This window comes from Erythrolamprus reginae, chromosome 1 (genome assembly GCF_031021105.1).
Source record: "Erythrolamprus reginae isolate rEryReg1 chromosome 1, rEryReg1.hap1, whole genome shotgun sequence".
NCBI lineage: Eukaryota > Metazoa > Chordata > Lepidosauria > Squamata > Dipsadidae > Erythrolamprus > Erythrolamprus reginae.
Window position 1 is genome coordinate 10,517,255 of NC_091950.1, and position 20,093 is coordinate 10,537,347.

General features: G+C 42.7%; 2 protein-coding genes across 4 annotated transcripts in view; both read left to right on the forward strand.

Moving 5' to 3' along the window:
• LOC139163416 (perilipin-3-like) overlaps positions 1 to 6,852 on the forward strand; it is a 67,094-nt gene extending 60,242 nt beyond the window's left edge. For all 3 annotated transcript variants that reach the window (XM_070744234.1, XM_070744232.1, XM_070744240.1), the window contains exons 5-8: positions 317 to 614; positions 3,171 to 3,370; positions 3,732 to 3,863; positions 6,072 to 6,852. In XM_070744234.1, coding sequence (XP_070600335.1) covers positions 317 to 614; positions 3,171 to 3,370; positions 3,732 to 3,863; positions 6,072 to 6,494 — 1,053 coding nt within the window. In that variant the 3' untranslated portion in view covers positions 6,495 to 6,852. The remainder of the gene's footprint in view (positions 1 to 316; positions 615 to 3,170; positions 3,371 to 3,731; positions 3,864 to 6,071) is intronic.
• An 11,592-nt stretch (positions 6,853 to 18,444) lies between these two features.
• The window catches only part of LOC139163445 (perilipin-3-like), a 30,714-nt gene continuing 29,065 nt past the window's right edge, over positions 18,445 to 20,093 (forward strand). Inside the window, exon 1 of the mRNA XM_070744249.1 lies at positions 18,445 to 18,534. The gene's annotated coding sequence lies outside the window, so the exon portion shown is untranslated. The remainder of the gene's footprint in view (positions 18,535 to 20,093) is intronic.

Sequence of the window (20,093 nt, forward strand, 5' to 3'; positions counted from 1 at the left end):
CTGCAACCATTCTTCATGTGTCTTAGGCTCCAGTCCCCTAATCATCTTTGTTGCTCTTCTCTGCACTTTTTCTAGAGTCTCAACATCCTTTTTGCATCATGGCGACCAAAACTGAATGCAGTATTCCAAGTGTGGCCTTACCAAGGCCTTATAAAGTGGTAGTAACCCTTCGCGTGATCTTGATTCCATCCCTCTGTTAATGCAGCCTAGAACTGTGTTGGCTTTTTTGGCAGCTGCTGCACACGGCTGGCTCCTATTTAAATGGCTGTCCACTAGGACTCCAAGATCCCTCTCACCGTTCATCTCCCCTTCTCAGGTGGTAGCAGACACCAAGGAATTGCTGTCCAGCAAAGTCACCGGAGCCCGAGATGCCGTTTCCAGCACCGTCAATGGAGCGAAAGAAGCCGTGTCCAGTGGCCTGAGCGGGATGGTGGACATAGCCAAGGGAGCCGTGCAGGGCAGTGTGGAGATGACCTGCTCTGTCGTGGCAGGGGGCGTGAACAACGTTATGGGCTCTAGAGTGGGTGAGATAATCACCGCCGGTATGGTTACTATGCTGGGCAAGTCCGAAGAATTTGTGGATTATTACCTGCCCATGACGGATCGAGAGCTCGGTAGGTGCTAATTTCTAATGGATTTCTAATTTCTAATTCCAATAATCCAGATGTTGTCAGGCTGTCCTCAATTTATGACCATGATTGAGTTTTGGTGGTGTAGTGGTTAGAGTGCAGTATTGCAAGTTCTGCTGATCACCGGCTGCCAGCAGTTTGGCAGATCCAATCTCAGTAGGCTCCAGGTTGACTCAGCCTTCCATCCTTCCAAGATGGGTAAAATGAGGACTCAGATTATTGGGGGCAAGAGGCTGACTCTGTAAATTGCTTAGAGAGGTCTGGAAAGCACTGTGAAGCAGCATACAAATCTAAATAATAAATAAATAAATAAATAAATAAATCTAAATTGTATTCTATTGAGCCCCCAAACTACTGTATTTTGTGGAGGAAAATAGGGGAAAGAATCTGCTTACCAGATGTTGTGTTTGGGCCTGGGCCAGCTGTTGCCCCCACATATGTGAGAGATGCATCACAGAGTGATTGTGAAAGCCTGGCTGACAGCCAGGAAAACGTGGCAGACAGCCCACAGGATTAGGCAGATGGTTCAGAGGAACTGGCAGACAGCCCAGGGGATTTAGCAGGCAGCCCATCGGATAGCCTGTCTTCTTTGGATTCGGATGCTGAACAGATAATCAATATGCGTAGCCGTAGAGCAATGCAACGTAGGGCTCAATTAACGGATTATCAACGGTGATTATGGTGTCACCTGTGTTTGGGTGTGGTCCACAGAATGAGGGCTACAGTTACAAAAGGGAACAGAGGCAGAGGCAAGCCGTGGATGTTTATCTGTGTGGTTTGTGTGGCTTTGTGGTTCCTGCTTTGAAGCCTCTGCTCTGTGCCTTTGGATTTCAACTCAGCATTGTCAGGCAAGTGGGAGTTGAAAACTCTGGGACTAGTTGCTGCTCTCGTGCCTCGAGAATTCAGAGAACTCCTGGAACGTTTCTGCTACGTGAATTTTGTATTTGTTTGCTTTTTCATGAACTTTGTATCTAGCTGAATTTTCACCTCGAACTGTGTTTTACTCCTGAAAATAAGGACAGTTATCTTTAGCCTTTTCGTTTATGTTTAATACAAGTTTGCTGATTAGCAATGCACGTGTGTGTCTGACCTTCTTTCCTGGACCGTTAATTATCGCCTGAGCCCGGTCAGGCAGAACAGCAGATATTCATCTGGCTAGGGTCCTTAATCTGGTCAGCTTCAGCACATTAGGGCTTAAAAATACTTTATTCTGAGAGAGTAACCATGAAAGAGCTTGCAAACCGGTAAGAGCTGGGAACATCATTAGCACCTGGAAAGAAACATTCGGAGCAAGTAAAGCAATGTGGGGGAAACCCTACAAAATGAAAGAGCTGGGAACATTGATAGCACCTGGTTAGGGCTGAAAAGAAATATTTGGAGCAAGTAAAGCAATGGGGGGGGGCGAAACCTACAAAGACAGGGTTTGGGAAACATTCTTCACAGAGAGTAACCATGAAAGAGCTTGCAAGCCGGTAAGAGCTGGGAACATTATTAGCACTTGGTTGGGGCTGGAAAGAAACTTATTCTGAGTAAGTTAGAACAATGAAAAAAACCTGCAAAGACTTGGAAAACATTCTTCACAGAGAAAAACAATGAAAGAGCCTGCAATGTAAGAGCTGGGAAGATTGTTAGCCCCTAGTTAGGGCTGGGCGGGGGGAAGCTACATTCAGAGTATGAGACACATGCAAATTATATCAGCCTCTTTCAGGGAGGAAAAGGGTGTGTCTTATACTCTGAAAAATACGATAAGCAAGTGAAATGAGTTTTGCGACTTTTCTGGCTTAAGGGATTGGTCAGACGTTGTTCTGCCGGTGTGTCCCAACCGCCCGTAATTACAGGATAATTAGTCCAAAAAGACACACACCACACGATAGAAGGAAAACTAAAAGTCTTTATCAACAGAAAAGCAGAAAAAAACTCCCTTTTTAAATGTCAAAGGGATTTTCTGGTACACACAAGGCACAGGTTAAATGCAATCCAATTTCTCACCCAGTAATTGGGAAATTGAGTCCAAAGTCCAGAAAGTCCACACACAGTCTTCAACAGGGAAACAACAAACCACGATCTTGACAAACTATGAATCAGATAAACTTCCACGAGGCTAAACCAGCACGCTGCTTTTTTTTATCTGTAGCACTAATTACAGCAGCCCCACCCAACCACAGGTGGCCTCACTTATCTCCTGTAATAATCCTTCAGTTGTTCTCTCCTATGCATCACTCTACGCATGCGTGGGTCCGTCATAGGTTCTTGTTCAGAATCCATGGATGATAAGGATGATTGATCTCCTCCTGGGCTGTCTGCCAAACTCCCCTCTTCCCTGCCACTCACGCTTCCTTCGTCAGAGGAGCCTTCGTCGGGAGATTCTATCGGGAGCAAAACAAGCCTGTGGCATGTGGATGTTTCCCCCACATCCACTTCCACATTCCTTGGGGCAGGAGCTGGGCCAGAGCCAACCACAATAGACGTTGAGGAATCTTTGTGCTCCTACTTTGAACCTCCAGGTTGTGATGATGTGTGATGTTGTCTTCTTTGTTCCAGCTGAACTGGCCACCTCCCTGGAAGGCTTCGAAATTGGCCCACTGGAGCAGCAGAAGGAGCCGAGAAGCTATTTTGTCCGCCTGGGGTCCTTGTCCAGCAAACTTCGCCAGCGTGTCTTCCCGCATTTCCTGTCTAAGTTGAAAGAAGCCAAGGAAGGCACCCAAGATGCCCTGAGCGAGCTCCACCAGACCTTAGTGCTGGTAAGTGAGACCTTCCTTCAGCGGCTTTTCTCCAACCTTGGCAGCTTTAAGATTTGTGGACTTCAACTTCCAGAATTCTGGGAGTTGAAGTCCACAAGTCTCAAAGCAAAGCTGGCTGAGGGATTCTGGGAGTTGAAGTCCATAAGTCATAAATTGAAGCTGGCTGAGGGATTCTGGGAGTTGAAGTCCATGAGTCTTAAAGCTGCCCACTTTGAGAAAATTAAAGCTAGAACATATAATGCCCATTGCTCAGTATTTTGCATTGCATAGGTACAACTATTCATACTGGAAAACAGATTTTTGGTAAAAATGACGTTTTAGGCAGCTTCTCCCACCACTCTGCTTTTTTCCCCTTTGTTAGATTGAACATGTCAAACACGGGATGGACCAGACCCTGCAGAATGGCCAAGGGAAGCTTCATCAGATGTGGCTGGACTGGAGTCAGAGGCATCCTGGGAACTATCAGCCACTGGATTCATCAGCACAGCCAGAGGTAGCTTTGCAGTCTTTTCTGACCTCTTTGGGACCAGATTTTTATTTTATTATTTTATTTTTATTACTTTATTTTTTTATTGTTATGTTTTGTTTGTTTATTTTTATTTTATTTATTCATATTTTTCTTTTACTGTTTGTTTTCTTTTTATTTTTTAGTATAATAATAATAATAATAATAATAATAATAATAGCAACAACAACAAGGACGAGGGAGGCATTTGCCCAGGCTCACCTGGTGCACCAGTTGCGGCCCTATCTGGACAGGAAGTCTCTACTCACAATCACTCGTGCCCTCATCACCTCGAGGTTCAACTACTGCAGTGCTTTCTACATGGGGCTGCCTTTGAAAAACTGCAAATTGTGCAGAATGCAGCCACGCGAGCAGTCATGGGCCTTCCCAGATATGCCCATTTTTCTCCAACACTCCGCTGACTGCATTGGTTGCCAATTGGTTTCCGGACACAATTCAAAGTGTTGGTTATGACCAATAAAGCCCTACATGGCATCGGGCCAGATTACTTATGGGACTGCCTCCTGCCGGCGACTGGTTAGGTCCCACAGTCGGCTTTCTCCAGGTCTTGTCAACAAGACAATGTCGCTTGGCAGGGCCTAGGGGAAGAGCCTTCTCTATGGGGCCCCGGCCCTCTGGAATCAGCTCCCCCTGGAGTTTCATACTGCCCCCACTCTCCTCGCCTTCCATAAGAGTCTTAAGACTCATTTATGTCATCAGGCTTAGGGTGATTAGATCTTAGGCCCCCTGGCCGACGAATGTTATCTATGGCTGAGGTCTGAATGTTTACAATTGATTTTTAAAATATTAGGGATTTAAGGTTAGTGATTTAGTTAATTAATTGGATTTGCCATTGTATTTTATTGTTTTTTATTATATGTTGTAAGCTGCCCCGAGTCTTCGGAGAGAGGCGGCATTGAAATCCAATAAATAAATAAATAAGATTGTAATATTGATTGTCGATTGTGTACTATTGCTTGTTTTTTAAGATAATGGGTTTTAGCCATAGTTTTAATTATTAGATTTGTACTTATTTTGTTTTATTGTTGTTGTGAGCCACCCCGAATCTCCAGAGAGGGGCGGCATACAAGTCTAATAAATAATAATAATAATAATAATAATAATAATAATAATACAGTAGTAGTAGTAGTAGTAGTAGTAGTAGTAATAATAATAATAATAATAATAATAATAATAATAATAATAATAATAATAATAATTGATTAGATTTGTATGCCACCCCTCTCCACAGTCTCGGGGCAGCTCACAACAATAATAAAACAATGTACAATGTGACAAATCTAATGTTTAAAAGAAAACACATTAAAAACCCAAAATTTAAAAACCATGCAACACAAGCATACCATACCTAAAACTATATAAGCCTGGGGGAGATGTCTCAATTCCCCCATGCCTGGCGAGTCTTAAGCAATTTACGAAAGACAAGCAGGGTGAGGGCAGTTCTAATCTCTGGCGGGAGTTGATTCCAGAGGGCCGGGGCCACCACAGAGAAGGCTCTTCCTCCTGGGGCCTGCCAGATGACATTGCTTAGTTGACGGGACCCGGGGAAGGCCAACTCTGTGGGACCTTATCGGTCGCTGGGATTGGTGGGGCAGACGGCGGTTCCGAAGGTGTTCTGGTCTGAATCTACTGGGCCCACCAGAAGTTGGGAAACAGGCCATTTCCAGCCTCCAGAGGGCCTCCAGGGAACAGGAGAAGTTATTTTCAACCCTCCCCAGGCATTGAACTATGGGAGTGCACACTTGTGAATACATGATACCACATGCCCACGCTCTTTCGGCACCTGAGATAAAAAAAGATTCGCTAACCTTTTTAAAGGTTAGTCTATACAGTTTATGCATGGTATGTTTTGTGTGTATGTTTGCATTTAATAAGGGGTTTTTAATGTTTTTTTAAATTACTACATTTGTTGTACATTGTTTTATTGTTGCTGTGAGCCGCCCCAAGTCTACGGAGAGGGGCGGCATACAAACCTAATTAATTAATTAATTAATTAATATAAATAAATAAATAAATAAAATCACTGTCCTAAGAACTTTTTTCTGTTTTCATTAATTAATAAATTAAATAAATAAATAAAATAAAATAATAAATAAAATAAGTAAAATAAATAAAATAAAATAATAAAATAATAAAATTAAATCACTGTCCTAAGCACTTTTTTTTGTTTTCTAGGTCGAGTCCCGGACGCTGGCCATGTTTCGTGGACTGACTCACCAGGTGCAGCTTTCGTATTTGAGCCTCCTGTCCCAGCTTCGGGGTCTGCCCGCCGGCATCCAAGACAAAGCCAAGCTGATCTGGCACACGTTGGAGGACCTCAACGGATCTTTCTCGGCCGCGGGTTCCTTCCGAGAGGTGCCGTCCACCACCCTGGCCGAGAGCTGTCAGCGGATTCTCAAGGCCCGGGTTTCGGTGGACGAAATCGTGGACTACGTGGTACAGAATGTCCCCCTGCCTTGGGTGGTGGGGCCGTTTGCCCCCATCTTGGTGGAACTGCCTTATGCCTGCGGCATGGAGGAGGACGAGCGAGGAGAAGACCCCAGACCCAAACTCAATACGGAGCCCAAGAAAAGAGCAGAAGGAGACTGCAATTTATAGAGTTAATTCAAAAACGGCACTCCTGCAAACAATTTTGAACTGCCTCACGAATGGCTGATAAAATGATAAAAGTATAGAAATTTATCAGGAATGGGGATTTCAGGAAAGATGGCCTTATCTCCTTTGAGTTGTGCCTTTAGAGTTTCTCCACATCGGTTCATAGAAACATTGAAGATTGACGGCAGAAAATGACCTCCTGGTCCATCTAGTCTGCCCTTATACTATTTCCTGTATTTTAGGATGGATATATGTTTATCCCAGGCGTGTTTAAATTCAGATAATGTGGACTTACCAACTATGTATGCTGGAAGTTTGTTCCAAGCATCTACTACTCTTTTAGTAAAATAATATTTTCTCACGTTGCTTCTGATATTTCCCCCAACTAACTTCAGATTGTGCTCCCTTGTTCTTGTGTTCACTTTCCTATTAAAAACACTTCCCTCCTGGACCTTATTTAACCCTTTAACATATTTAAATGTTTCGATCATGTCCCCCCTCCTTCCTTTCTGTCCTCCAGACTATAAAGATTGAGTTCCTGAAGTCTTTCCTGATACGTTTGATGCTTAAGACCTTCCACCATTCTTGTAGCCCGTCTTTGGACCCGTTCAATTTTGTCAATATCTTTTTGTAGGTGAGGTCTCCAGAACTGAACACAGTACTCCAAATGTGGTATCACCAGCGCTCTATACAGCGGGATCACAATCTCCCTCTTCCTGCTTGTTATACCTCTAGCTATGCAGCCAAGCATTCTGAACCAGTTGTGAAAAATGCTCATAAGCCACATTTTCCGGCGCTGTTCGAACAGTCACTGAATGAACTCTTGTTAGTTGAGGACTACCTGTAAGGTGGACTTCAACTCCCAGAATTCCCCAGCTTTATGGGAATTCTGGGAGTTGAAGTCCACCCATTTGAAAGAGACCGCGGTTTAAGAAACACCACAAGCTTGGATTACTGTTTATTTTATTTTATTTATTTATTTATTTTGTCCAATACACAATGAGGGTTTTAGTGGGTATATAGCTATATACACATAGTAAAATACATGATGAAGGTTATAGAGGAGATACTCATAGTAAAATATATCTAAGAGATAATAGAAAAGAAGGTATAGTAATAGAACATATCAATGAAAGAATAGAAGAGATATAGGAATAGTCGGTAGGAGGATCCAAATAACTAAGATGGTGCCTTGAATGTTCTGCAAAAGGGCTATGGGTTCAAATCATGCCTGAATAACTCAGTATGTTTCATGATACCTTCTCTACCGACAGCCCTACACGCATCCTATCGAATTGATAATAAACAGATTTTTTTGCAAACCAATCTTGATTGAGCCAAACCAGAGGCATTAAAAGTTTCTTCCAAATGTTAAAAATCATCTTAGCTTCCCCTCCCCTCCATGTTTATAGAAGAAATTAGTTTAACCTGCAGCCATGGGCTTTCCTTGTGGTCTCTTTTCTAACCCAATCCTGCCTATCTTCCAAGCTCAGAAAGAGACAGAATAATTCATGACCAGAAATTCACAGAAAGAGCCACTTGCGTGCCGAGTGGTTTGTTTGAACGCACACAAAAGATCTGTTTTGCATAGGCAAGCTTCTCTCAACGGTTAGGGGTTCAGCTAGATCAGTGATTTTCAACCTTTTTTGAGCCGCGGCACATTTTTTACATTTACAAAATCCTGGGGCACACCACCAACCAAAATGACACAAATTAAATAAATAAATACATACATACATACATGCATGCATACATACATACATACATACATACATACATACATACATACATACATAACCCCCTCGTATATACAATCCCATGTAACATCCCCTTATAAATACAGTCAATCATCAATCATCCCTACTCAAATTTATATCTCATTTCTGGGTACTTCTCCTGTCTTTCCCCCTTTTCTCTCTCATGTTTGTCATTTCTCTCTCTTCCTCCCTTTTTCCCTCATTCCTTTTCCCTCTCACTTCTCCTCTTTTTCCATCCCTGTCTCTCTCCCCCCCTTATGTGTGTGTGTGTATACACACTGGAACCATTTCCAAAACCAGTTGAGGGCTGGGGTTTTTTCTCTTTTATTCTTTTCAAAAAGAGGTGTGGGCTGGGGGGCATTTCTTATTATTTGGGTGCTTTTTACCATATGCTTCAAGAATCACCCCTCTCTTTTTTGTTCTCATTTCTCTCTCCTTTCCTCTCCCTATCTGTCTCTCTTGCTTTCTCTCTCTCTTGCTATCTCTTTTTCTCTTATTTTCTCTCTCTCTCTCTCTTGTTCTCTCTTATTTTCTTTCTCTCTCTCTTGTTCTTTCTCTCTCTTTCTCTCTCCCTCCCTCTTTCTCACTTTCTTGTTTTCTCTCTCTCTTGCTTTCTCTCTTGTTTTCTTTCTCACACTCTCTCTTGTTCTCTCTCTTGCTATCTCTTTCTCTCCCCCCTTTCTCTCTCTCTTTTTCACTTTCTCTCTATCTTGCTGTCTGTTGCTGTCACTCACTCTCGTTCTCTCTCCGTTCTTCTCAGCGGAGGCCAGCGAAGGTGATATTCAATGTCGGGAGCGCGCGGGCGGTTGCGCGTGCTCCCTACCCCCCTGCTAGCTGCTCGGAATATTCAAAATAAGAAAAGCCTTCACCGGCGAAGGTTTTTCTTATTTTGAATATTCCGAGCGGCTAGCAGGGGGGTAGGGAGCGCGCGCAACCGCCCGCGCGCTCCCGACATTGAATATTACCTTCGCTGGCCTCCGCTGAGAACGGAGAGAGAATGAGAGTTGGGCCATTTTTTGTCTACTGCATTCCGGGTGCGGGAGGAGCCACGCCGAAAGGCAGGAGACAGCGGAGGAGGAGAGGGGGCGGGCGGGGGGCAGCGCCGAAAGGCCGAGGGGGCCGGAGGCACCGTGGGGAGGCAGGGGCGGCCGCGGCTCCCTTCCCTTCTGCTGCCGGCGCCTCCCCGCCCCCCCGCGGGCTTGCAGGGAGATGAGGAGCGCGCTTTCGGGGAAGCGACGGTGCTTTGGGGAAGCGACGAGAAGCCATGGGCGCGAGGGGGCCGACTTTCAAAGCAACCTTTGCCGGCCTCCCGTGGGAGGGTGCCAATAGCGGCGGCGGGGGGGCAATAGCGGGGGGGGCCAACCTCCTCGCGGCACACCTGACCATGTAGTGTCCCGCGGCACACCGGTTGAAAAACACTGAGCTAGATGACCTTTGGGTATACCTCCCAACGTTACATAGAAACAGAAGATTGATGGCAGAAAAAGACCTCATGGTCCATCTAGTCTGCCCTTATACTATTTTCTGTATTTTATCTTAGGATGGATATATGTTTATCCCAGGCATGTTTAAATTCAGTTACTGTGGATTTATCTACCACGTCTGCTGGAAGTTTGTTCCAAGGATCTACTACTCTTTCAGTAAAATAATATTTTCTCATGTTGCTTTTGATCTTTCCCCCAACTAACTTCAGATTGTGTCCCCTTGTTCTTGTGTTCACTTTCCTATTAAAAACACTTCCCTCCTGGACCTTATTTAACCCTTTAACATATTTAAATGTTTCGATCTTGTCCCCCCTTTTCCTTCTGTCCTCCAGACTATACAGATTGAGTTCATTAAATCTTTCTTGATATGTTTTATGCTTAAGACCTTCCACCATTCTTGTAGCCCGTCTTTGGACCCGTTCAATTTTGTCAATCTCTTTTTGTAGGTGAAGTCTCCAGAACTGAACACAGTATTCCAAATGGGGTCTCACCAGCACTCTATATAGCGGTTGATCATAATCTCCCTCTTCCTGCTTGTTATATCTCTAGCTATGCAGCGAAGCATCCTACGTGCTTTCCCTACCACCTGACTGCATTGTTCAACCATTTTGAGTCTCAGAAATCACTACCCCTAAATCCTTCTGAAGTTTTTGCTAACACAGAACTGCCAATACAATACTCAGATTGAGGATTCCTTTTCCCCAAGTGCATTATTTTACATTTGGAAACATTAAACTGCAGTTTCCATTGCTTTGACCATTTATCTAGTAAAGCTAAATCATTTTCCATATTACCGACCCCTCCAGGAATATCAACCCTATTGCACACTTTAGAGTCATCGGCAAATAGGCAAACTTTCCCTACCAAACCTGCACAAACATATTAAAAAGAATAGGACCCAGAACAGACCCTTCACATAGGACAAGCCAGCTCCCAAATTTCCACTGCTAGGCAAGGCTGCTGTTACCTTTAATTGCACCCCGTTTTCCAAGGTTTTTTTTCTTAACGATGGTTAAGCTATCTGCTGCGATTGTTAAATATGAATCAGACGGATTTTCCCCTCCTCCCCCCCCCCTTTGACTCGGAAGCCAGCTGGGAAGGTCACCAATGGGGGGAGTCACACGACCAATTGCTCCCTCTCTTCCCAACCCATCTTACAGGGTTGTCGTTGGGGAGCAAATAGGAGGAAGGTGTGTTGGCTATGTTCACCATCTTGGGTTGTGTTTGTAAAAATAATACACGTGTGATACCATCCCGAAATCGAAGGTACACGCATGCGGCAAAGTAACTACGGCGCCTGCAATAGCTCTCAACGGCCACTGGGTGGCGCTCGTCACCACGCATGCGGAGAACGCGAACAAGGTTTCCCACACCTTCGTCAGGAGGAACGAAAGGGGAACCTTCTGCGCTCGCGAGAAACCCAAGCTCTTGAAATGGCTCTGCGCAGGCGCGAAAAAGGCCATTCTACGAGTGCGCACGCGCGTGAGGGACTGGAAAGCAAAGCATTATGGGCAATGTGGGCAAACTTAATTGTTTTGTAATTTAAAGGCTTTACTATTTCTGCCAAATAAAGATCCGTTTCGTGCGCTTTTAGAATTTATTATGAACGTCTGGGAAATTAGGTGAACAAAGGTTTTGCTCTCTTGATTTCTGAAGGGGTGAATTTAAAAACAGCACTTTTTAAAATGCTCGACTCTCTTTTTGATGTTAACACTATATAAAATTATTATACTGTATATTATATTTCTACTTATCTTGCCTCTGTTTTATCATATCATATGGCACATCATCTCCTCCTGAACTTCCTACCTGGTTAATATATAAATCCTACTGAATTTTTTTAAAAAAATTACTGTAATGTAGGAAAAAATGGGATTTTTAAATTTATTTTTTAATTAATTATATCAATAAGGCCTGCAGGAAGGCTATGTCCCTTTCTCTTACTGATTGATTGTGTGCAGGAGTTGCATATCAGCTGTTGGGCAGAATTAAAAGAACAATCCAATTCATAATAAAAAATACTGTATATTTTCTTCTACCTTGAAAGAGAAATTCTGTACCTGCTTATGCAGAAATGAGCCCATCTGAGTTCAACAGACTTTCTCTATATTGTATATTTAATAGATGTTTCTTCTACCTTCAAAACGTCACTACAGAGCACTGCACATCAAGACTAGACACATCATTCTTGTTGCCCTTTTTTTGCACCTTTTTCAGTTCCATTATATTATTATTATTATTATTATTATTATTATTATTATTATTATTATTATTATTATTATTAATTGGATTTGTATGCCGCCCCTCTCCGCAGACTCGGGGCAGCTAACAACAATGATAAAAACAGCATGTAGAAATCCAATTAATAAAACAACTAAAAACCCTTATTATAAAACCAAACATACACACAAACATACCATGCATAACTTGTAATGGCCTTGGGGGAAGGAATATCTTAACTCCCCCATGCCTGGCGGCATAAATGAGTCTTGAGTAGTTTACGAAAGATAGGGAGGGTGGGGGCAGTTCTAATCTCCGGGGGGAGTTGGTTCCAGAGGGCCGGGGCCGCCACAGAGAAGGCTCTTCCCCTGGGGCCCGCCAAACGACATTGTTTAGTATCCTTGAAGTGCGTAGAATAGAACAGAACAGAATAGAGCAGAATAGAACAGAACAGAATTCTTTATTGGTCAAGTGTGATTAGACACACAAGGAATATAATAATAATAATAATAATAATAATAATAATAATAATAATAATAATAATAATGATGATGGAACTTGTGCCAGAACTACCATCTACCAGTGGCAAAGAACTGGTGGGATCATAAGCCCGAAAAAGTGGTCAAAAATGAGCAAGCAAAACTACCGTGGGACTTCCAACTTCAGACTGACCGAATTCTGAAGCATAACACACCAGACATCCTGATTGTGGAGAAAAAGAAAGTATGGATCATCGACATCACAATCCCAGGGGACAGCAGAATTGAGGAGAAGCAGCTAGAGAAATTAGTGAAATACGAAGATCTAAAAATTGAGCTGCAACGACTCTGGCATAAGCCAGTGAACGTGGTCCCAGTGGTCCTTGGCACGCTGGGTGCAGTGCCAAAGGATCTCAGCGGACATTTGAAAACCATCGGAATTGACAAAATCTCCATCTGTCAATTGCAAAAGGCCGCTTTACTGGGATCGGCAAACATAATTCGCCGCTACATCACGCAGTCCTAGGTGCTTGGGAAGCACCCAACTGGTGATGAAATACGAAATCCAGCATAGTGATCTCGTTTGGTGTGTTGTATTGAAATAATAATAATAATAACAACAACAACAACAACAATAATTTATTAGATTTGTATGGCGCCCCTCTCTATGAACACTGAAAGCATATACTGTACACCAAAGACAAATTGGAGTCTTTGGTGTACAGTATATGCTTTCAGTGTTCATAAAAGAAAATATTTCCCCATCTCCGGGGAGGAAATGGGGCTGGAAAACGCAGGGAGAAGATTCCGTGGGGCCTCTCTAGGAATCTCCTGGGAGGAAACAGGGCTGGAAAAGGCGGGGATAAGCCTCCGTGGGGCCTCACTAGGAATCTCCGGGGAGAAAACAGGGCTGGAAAACGCAAGGAAAAGCTTTTCCCATACTTTATAGCAGTGTTGGTGAACCTTTTTTGGTTTGCGTGCCAAAAGGGGCGTGTGCGTCTGCTAGCACCCATTCCCACGCCCATTCCCTCCTCCCCATGCCTGCGCACCCTGTTGCTGCCCCTGCGCATGAGTACAATCACCCCATCCCTGTGCATAGTTCCCATCAAAGCCTGGGATGGTGAAAAAAGCAGCCAAATGGGCAAACTGGAAGTTTGGAAAAACAGACTTCCAATTTGCCCGTTGTGCTGTTTTTTGTACTCTGGAGCCTTCAGGGAAGCTTCCTGAAGCCCCGGAGTGCGAAAAACAGCACAACGGGCAAAACAGAAGTCCATTTTTCTGAATTTCTGGTTTGCCTGTTGGGCTGTTTTTTTGCACTTTGGCCAAGTGCAAAAAACACTTGAACACTGTGCTTTTTGCACTGAAGCCTTCAGAGGGCAAAACGGCCTTCCCCATGGTCGAAAATTTGCTGGCTAGCGTGCGCATGCACACTGGAGCTGACTGAATCCCAGCGACCAGTTAGGTCCCACAGAGTGGGCCTTCTCCGGGTCCCGTCAACTAAACAATGTCATTTGGCGGGACCCAGGGGAAGAGCCTTCTCTGTGGTGGCCCCGGCCCTCTGGAACCAACTCCCCCCAGAGATTAGAATAGCCCCCACCCTTCTTGCCTTTCGTAAGCTCCTTAAAACCCACCTCTGCCGTCAGGCATGGGGGAACTGAGATACTCTTTCCCCCTAGGCTTCTACAATTTATGTATGGTATGTTTGTATGTATGATTGGTTTTTAAAACAAGGGTTTTTAACTGTTTTAATATTGGACTGTCGCATGTTGTTTTTACCACTGTTGTTAGCTGCCCTGAGTCTACAGAGAGGGGCGGCATACAAATCCAATAAATGAATGAATGAATGAATGAATGAATGAATGAATGAATGAATGAATAAATAGGACAACATCATGCGTGCCCTCCGATATGGTTCTGTGTGCCATCTGTGGCACATGCGCCATAGGTTCCCCATCACGGCTTTATACACTGCTCAAAAAAATAAAGGAACACTTAAACAACACAATATAACTCCAAGTACAGTGGTGCCTCTACCTACGAATGCCTCTACTTACGAATGTTTCTAGATAAGAACCGGGTGTTCAACATTTTTTTGCCTCTTCTCAAGAACCATTTTTCACATACAAACCTGAGCCTCTGAAACTGTAATCGGAATAGGCAGGGAGAAGCCTCCGTGGGGCCTCTCCTGGGAGGAAACAGGGCTGGAAAAGGTGGGGATAAGTCTCCGTGGGAGCTCTCTAGGAATCTCTGGGGAGGAAACAGGGCTGGAAAAGGCGAGGATAAGCCTCCGTGGGAGCTCTCTAGGAATCCCCTGGGAGGAAACAGGGCCGGAAAAGGCAGGGAGAAGCCTCCGTGGGGCCTCACTAGGAATCTCCGGGGAGGAAACAGGGCTGGAAAAGGCAGGGAGAAGCCTCCGTGGGGCCTCACTAGGAATCTCCGGGGAGGAAACAGGGCCGGAAAAGGCAGGGAGAAGCCTCCATGGGGCCTCTCTAGGAATCCCCTGGGAGGTAATGGCCTCCACTCTCCCTGTAGTTTCCCCAATCGCACACATTATTTGCTTTTACATTGATTCCTATGGGGAAAATTGCTTCTTCTTACAAAATTTTCTACTTAAGAACCTGGTCATGGAACGAATTAAGTTCGTAAGTAGAGGTACCACTGTAAATCAAACTTCTGTGAAATCAAACTGTCCACTTAGGAAGCAACACTGATTGACAGTCAATTTCACATGCTGTTGTGCACATTCAGCTTTGTAGAGAACAAATGATTCAATGAGAATATTTCCTTCATTCAGATCTAGGATGCGTTCTTGGAGTGGTCCCTTTATTTTTTTGAGCAGTACAGTATTCAGTTTCCTCTTTTTCTTGTATTTCCCTTGTAAATTTAGCCATTCCAGCACACTCTAAGACCTTTCTAATCAAATTTTCTTCTGATGGTGTTATATTTATTTTTTTCCAATTTTGAACCAATATTTTAATCTTGCAGCTGTTATCACAGCTGTTATTGTAAGCTGAGGACTATCTTTATCTGATCTAATCTATTTTTAATAGGAAGGTGAACACAAGAACAAGGGGACACAATCTGAAGTTAGTTGGGGGAAAGATCAAAAGCAATGGGAGAAAATATTATTTTACGGAAAGAGTAGTAGATGCTTGGAACAAACTTCCAGCAGATGTGGTTGGTAAATCCACAGTAACTGAATTTAAACATGTCTGGGATAAACATATATCCATCCTAAAATAAAATACAGGAAATAGCATAAGGGCAGACTAGATGGACCATGAGGTTTTTTTCTGTCGTCAATCTTCTATGTTTTGTGTTTCTATCCCCCATGGTCATGGGACCCAAATTCACATGTTTGACTAGTAGTAATAGTAGTAAATAGTTTGACAATGTTGAGGGAATTATTTGTTTAGCAGAGTGATGGCATTTGGGGAAAAACTGTTCTTGTGTCTAGTTATCTTGATTTGCAGTGCTCTATTATTTTACTGAAAGAGTGGTAGATGCTTGGAATAAACTTCCAGCAGACATGGTTGGTAAATCTACAGTCACTGAATTTAAACATGCTTGGGATAAACGTATATCCACCCTAAGACAAAATACAGGAAATAGTATAAGGGCAGACTAGATGGACCATGAGGTCTTTTTCTGCCGTCAATCTTCTCTGTTTCTAAATGTGATCATGCAGTTACAGACCTTGAGAGCTGGGTTGAATTTTAGCCCAGAGAAAGGTGAACTTTACCTATTTAGGCAAGTGAGTCACGGAGGTGTTTCACATAGTTCAGGGACACCCCCCCCCCAAAGTCACCAGGGACCCCCCTTATAATCAGACAATAGCCAAAATATACACAGAAGAACCCAGGTTAATCTCAGGTAACACAAAAGAGATAAAGCTTTCTTTCGAACGAAGGCGGCTCTTGTTGGGTAGTGTTTTGCAGAAGCTAGCCCACCCAGATAGCCAAAGCAGCTAGCCCAGTCTGCCTCAGACCAGACTATCAGGAATCTTGAAGACAATTGAAGACAAGTACTGCAGAGTCTCTTGGGAAAATATTTACTTATTTCGTAGCAAACCTACACTATTTACATTGTAGCTATCTTTCTCTAGAAGATACTATAGAATATAATAGAATCCTTTATTGGCTAAGGGTGATTGGACACACAAAGAATTTGTCTTTGATGCAGATGCTCTCAGTGTCCATAAAACAAAAGAGACATTTGTCAAGAATCATGAGGTTCAACAATCAATGATTGTCATAGGGGTCAAAAGAGACATTTGTTATGAATCATGTGGCTACAAAAAAGAAACAATGCTGCAAAAGAACAGGGCAACAGATTAACCACATACCTGAATCACTTTCTAGGAAATTTATTACCATTATTATTATTATTATTATTATTATTATTATTATTATTTACTAGAAAATTATTCTCTAGCGCCTGATTCACTCCTAAGGATTGTAAATAGCCACAAAGGCAGAGGTCTTCAAACTTGGCAACTTTAAGACTTGTGGATTTCAATTTGAAATCCACAAGTCTTAAAGTTGCCAGATCCATGAGTCTTAAAGTTGCCAAGTTTGAAGACCCCTACACAAAAGGAATCGGGGGGAAACTGGCTCCATAACACAGTTATTTCTGAGTAAATCATTAAGATTAACATTAATTAACATTAACATTTCTATCCCGTGCCTTTATTTTCTTCTTCCCAAGCTCACCCGAGAGATAAATTCAGTTTATTTCATTTAAAAATTCGCTCTAAGGAATCGCACTGCAAGATCCCTGGAGGAGCCCAATTTTAGAATAGAATAGAATAGAATAGAATATTGGAATGAAGAGTAGAATAGAAAATAGAATAGAATAGAAAAAAATATTGGAATGGAGAATAGAATAGAATATAATTGAAAATAGAGAATAGAATAGAATGAAATAGAATGGAATAGAATAGAACAGAATATTGGAATGAAGAATAGAATAGAAAATAGAATAGAATAGAAAAAAATATTGGAATGGAGAATAGAATAGAATAGAAAATAATTGAGAATAGAGAATAGAATAGAATGAAATAGAATGGAATAGAATAGAATATTGGAATGAAGAATAGAATAGAAAATAGAAAATAGAATAGAATATTGGAATGAAGAATAGAATAGAATAGAAAATAGAAAATAATAGAGAATAGAATAGAATGGAATGGAATAGAATGGAATGGAATAGAACAGAACAGAACAGAACAGAATTTTATTCTATTGGACCAAGTATGATTGCACACACAAGGAATTTGTCTTTGGTGCAGATGCTGTCAGTGTCCATAAAGGAAAAGAGACATTTGTCAAGAATCATGAGGTTCAAGTTCAACAGTCGATGGTTGTCATAGGGGTCAAATAAGCAACCAGGAAACCATCAATATTAATTTAAATGGTAAGGATTTACTTTCCTTTTTGTAAGAGAAAGCACAAAAGTGTCTCTCCCCCCACCCTTTAAATATATATATATATATATTGACCTTCTGTATTTTAATTTGCTTGGAACAAACTAACATTTTGAGTCTTAGGAGAAGAGCAGCATGTAAGTCCAATAAATAAATAAACAAAATACATTTCTAGAAGGAAAAAAAATAAGAGAAAGTAGACGTGCTGGGGGAGAAACTCTTTCAATCCGAGTTCACTCCGGATTAGCAAGGATTCGCAATCTTTTCCCCCCAAAAAAGACCCGGAGGGCCAGTTTTCTTCCCACTTGGAGAAGGGACGGAGAAGAAAGATCCCCCCCCAAGAAAAGCCCAACTTTCCGACTGTTCTGCCCTCCCCCTCCGAATTCCCGGCGCCGTTTACACGAGAAAGCGGAGTCGACCCGCCACTTACAGAAACCGAGACGTCCTAAAATGGATTTTTTTAAAAAAAAATATTAAATAGAGTCTTGGGGAAAAGAGGTGGGCAACTCCTCCCCAACTCCCGAGCCGGCCCACATTCCGACGTGCACGTGATGCGCGCTTGCTCCTGATTGCCTCCAGCGACAAAAGGCCGCCACTCCGGAGTATAAAAGGAGGCCAGCTGGGAAGCGGGGGCGTGTCTGCGCCATTTGTGAAAGTGAGGCTTTAACTTTGGTCCGGGTAAGTTGGGAAACGGCGTCGTTCTTCTCTCTCTTTCTCCGTCTCTCCTTCCTTCCTTCTCTCTTTCTTCCTCTTTCTAACTTTCTCCTTTGATTCTCTTTTTAGTTTCTCTTTTACTGTTTCTCCCTCTTTCTCCTTTCCCTTTTTTCCGTCTTGTTCTCTTTCTTTCTCTCCCTCTTTCCCTCTTCTCTCCCCCTTCCTTTCTTTTTCTTTTTCTTTCTCCCTCTTCCTATCTCTCTCCGTTTGTTCTCGTTTTAGTCTCTCTTTTACACTTTCTTTCTCTCTCTTTCTCACCCCTTTTCCTTGTTCCCTTTCTCCTCTCTCTTTTTCTTTTTCTTTCTCACTTTTCCTATCTCCTTCCATTTTCTTTTTATTAATTTTTTTCTCCTTCTCCCTCTCTTTTACTTTTTCTCCCTTTTCCCCTTCTTGTTCCCTTTCTCTCTCCTCTCTCTCCCTTTCTTTTTCTTTCTCTCTTCTCCTATCTCTGCCCTTTTATTCTCTTTCTATTCTCTTTTTCTCCTTCTCCCTCTCTTTTACGTTTTCTTTCTCCCTTTTTCCTTCTTGTTCTTTCTCCCTCTTTCTCCTCTCTCCCTTCCTTTCTTTTTCTTTCTCTCTCTTCCTACCACTCTTCAATTGTTCTCTTTTTATTCTCTTTTACTTTCTTTCTCTCTCTTTCCTTCTCGTTCTCTCTCCCTTTCTCTCTCTCTCTCTCTCTCTCTCTTCCTACCACTCTTCAATTGTTCTCTTTTTATTCTCTTTTACTTTCTTTCTCCCTCTTTCCTTCTCATTCTCTCTCCCTTTCTCTCTCTCTCTCTCTTTTCCTATCTCTCTTCAATTGTTTTCTTTTTATTCTCTTTTACTTTCTTTCTCCCTCTTCCCTCTTTCCTTTTCTCTTTCTCCCTCTTTCTATCTCTCCCTTATTCTCTTTTTATTCTCTTTTTCCTTCTCCCTCTCTTTTACACTTTCTTTCTCCCTCTTTCCTTCTTGTTCCCTTTCTCCCCCTTTCTCTCCCAAACAACTTTCTTCTCTTTCCTTTTTATTCCTCTTTCTCCTCGTGTTACCTTCTCCCTCTCCCTCACTCTTTTACACTGTTTCCCCTCCCTCTTTCTTCTTTGCCCTCTTTCTCTCCTTTCCTCCCCTCTCGTTCTTTCTCTCCTTAACTTTCTCTCTCCTCTTCCTTCCCCTTCTTTCTTCTTCTCCTTTTAAAAATCTCTCTCCCTGCTCCAACACTGGAAGTTTTTAAGAAGAAATTGGATAATGGTTTGTCTGAAGGTGGTGTAGGGTTTCCTTCCTAAGCAGGGGGTTGGGCTAGAAGGCCTCCAAGGTCCCCTTCCAAATTATTCTGTATTCCCTACCTCTCTTCCTCTTCTCTTCCTCTTTCTCCTTCTCCCACTCTTTCTCTTCCTCTTTTTCCTTCTTCCTCTCTCTCTTCCTCTTTTTCCTTCTCCCTCTTTCTCTCCCTCTCCCTCTTTTTCCTTCTCCCACTCTTTCTCTCCCTCTTTCCTTCTTCCTCTTTCTCTTCCTCTTTTTCCTTCTCCCTCTCTTTCCCTGTCTCCTAC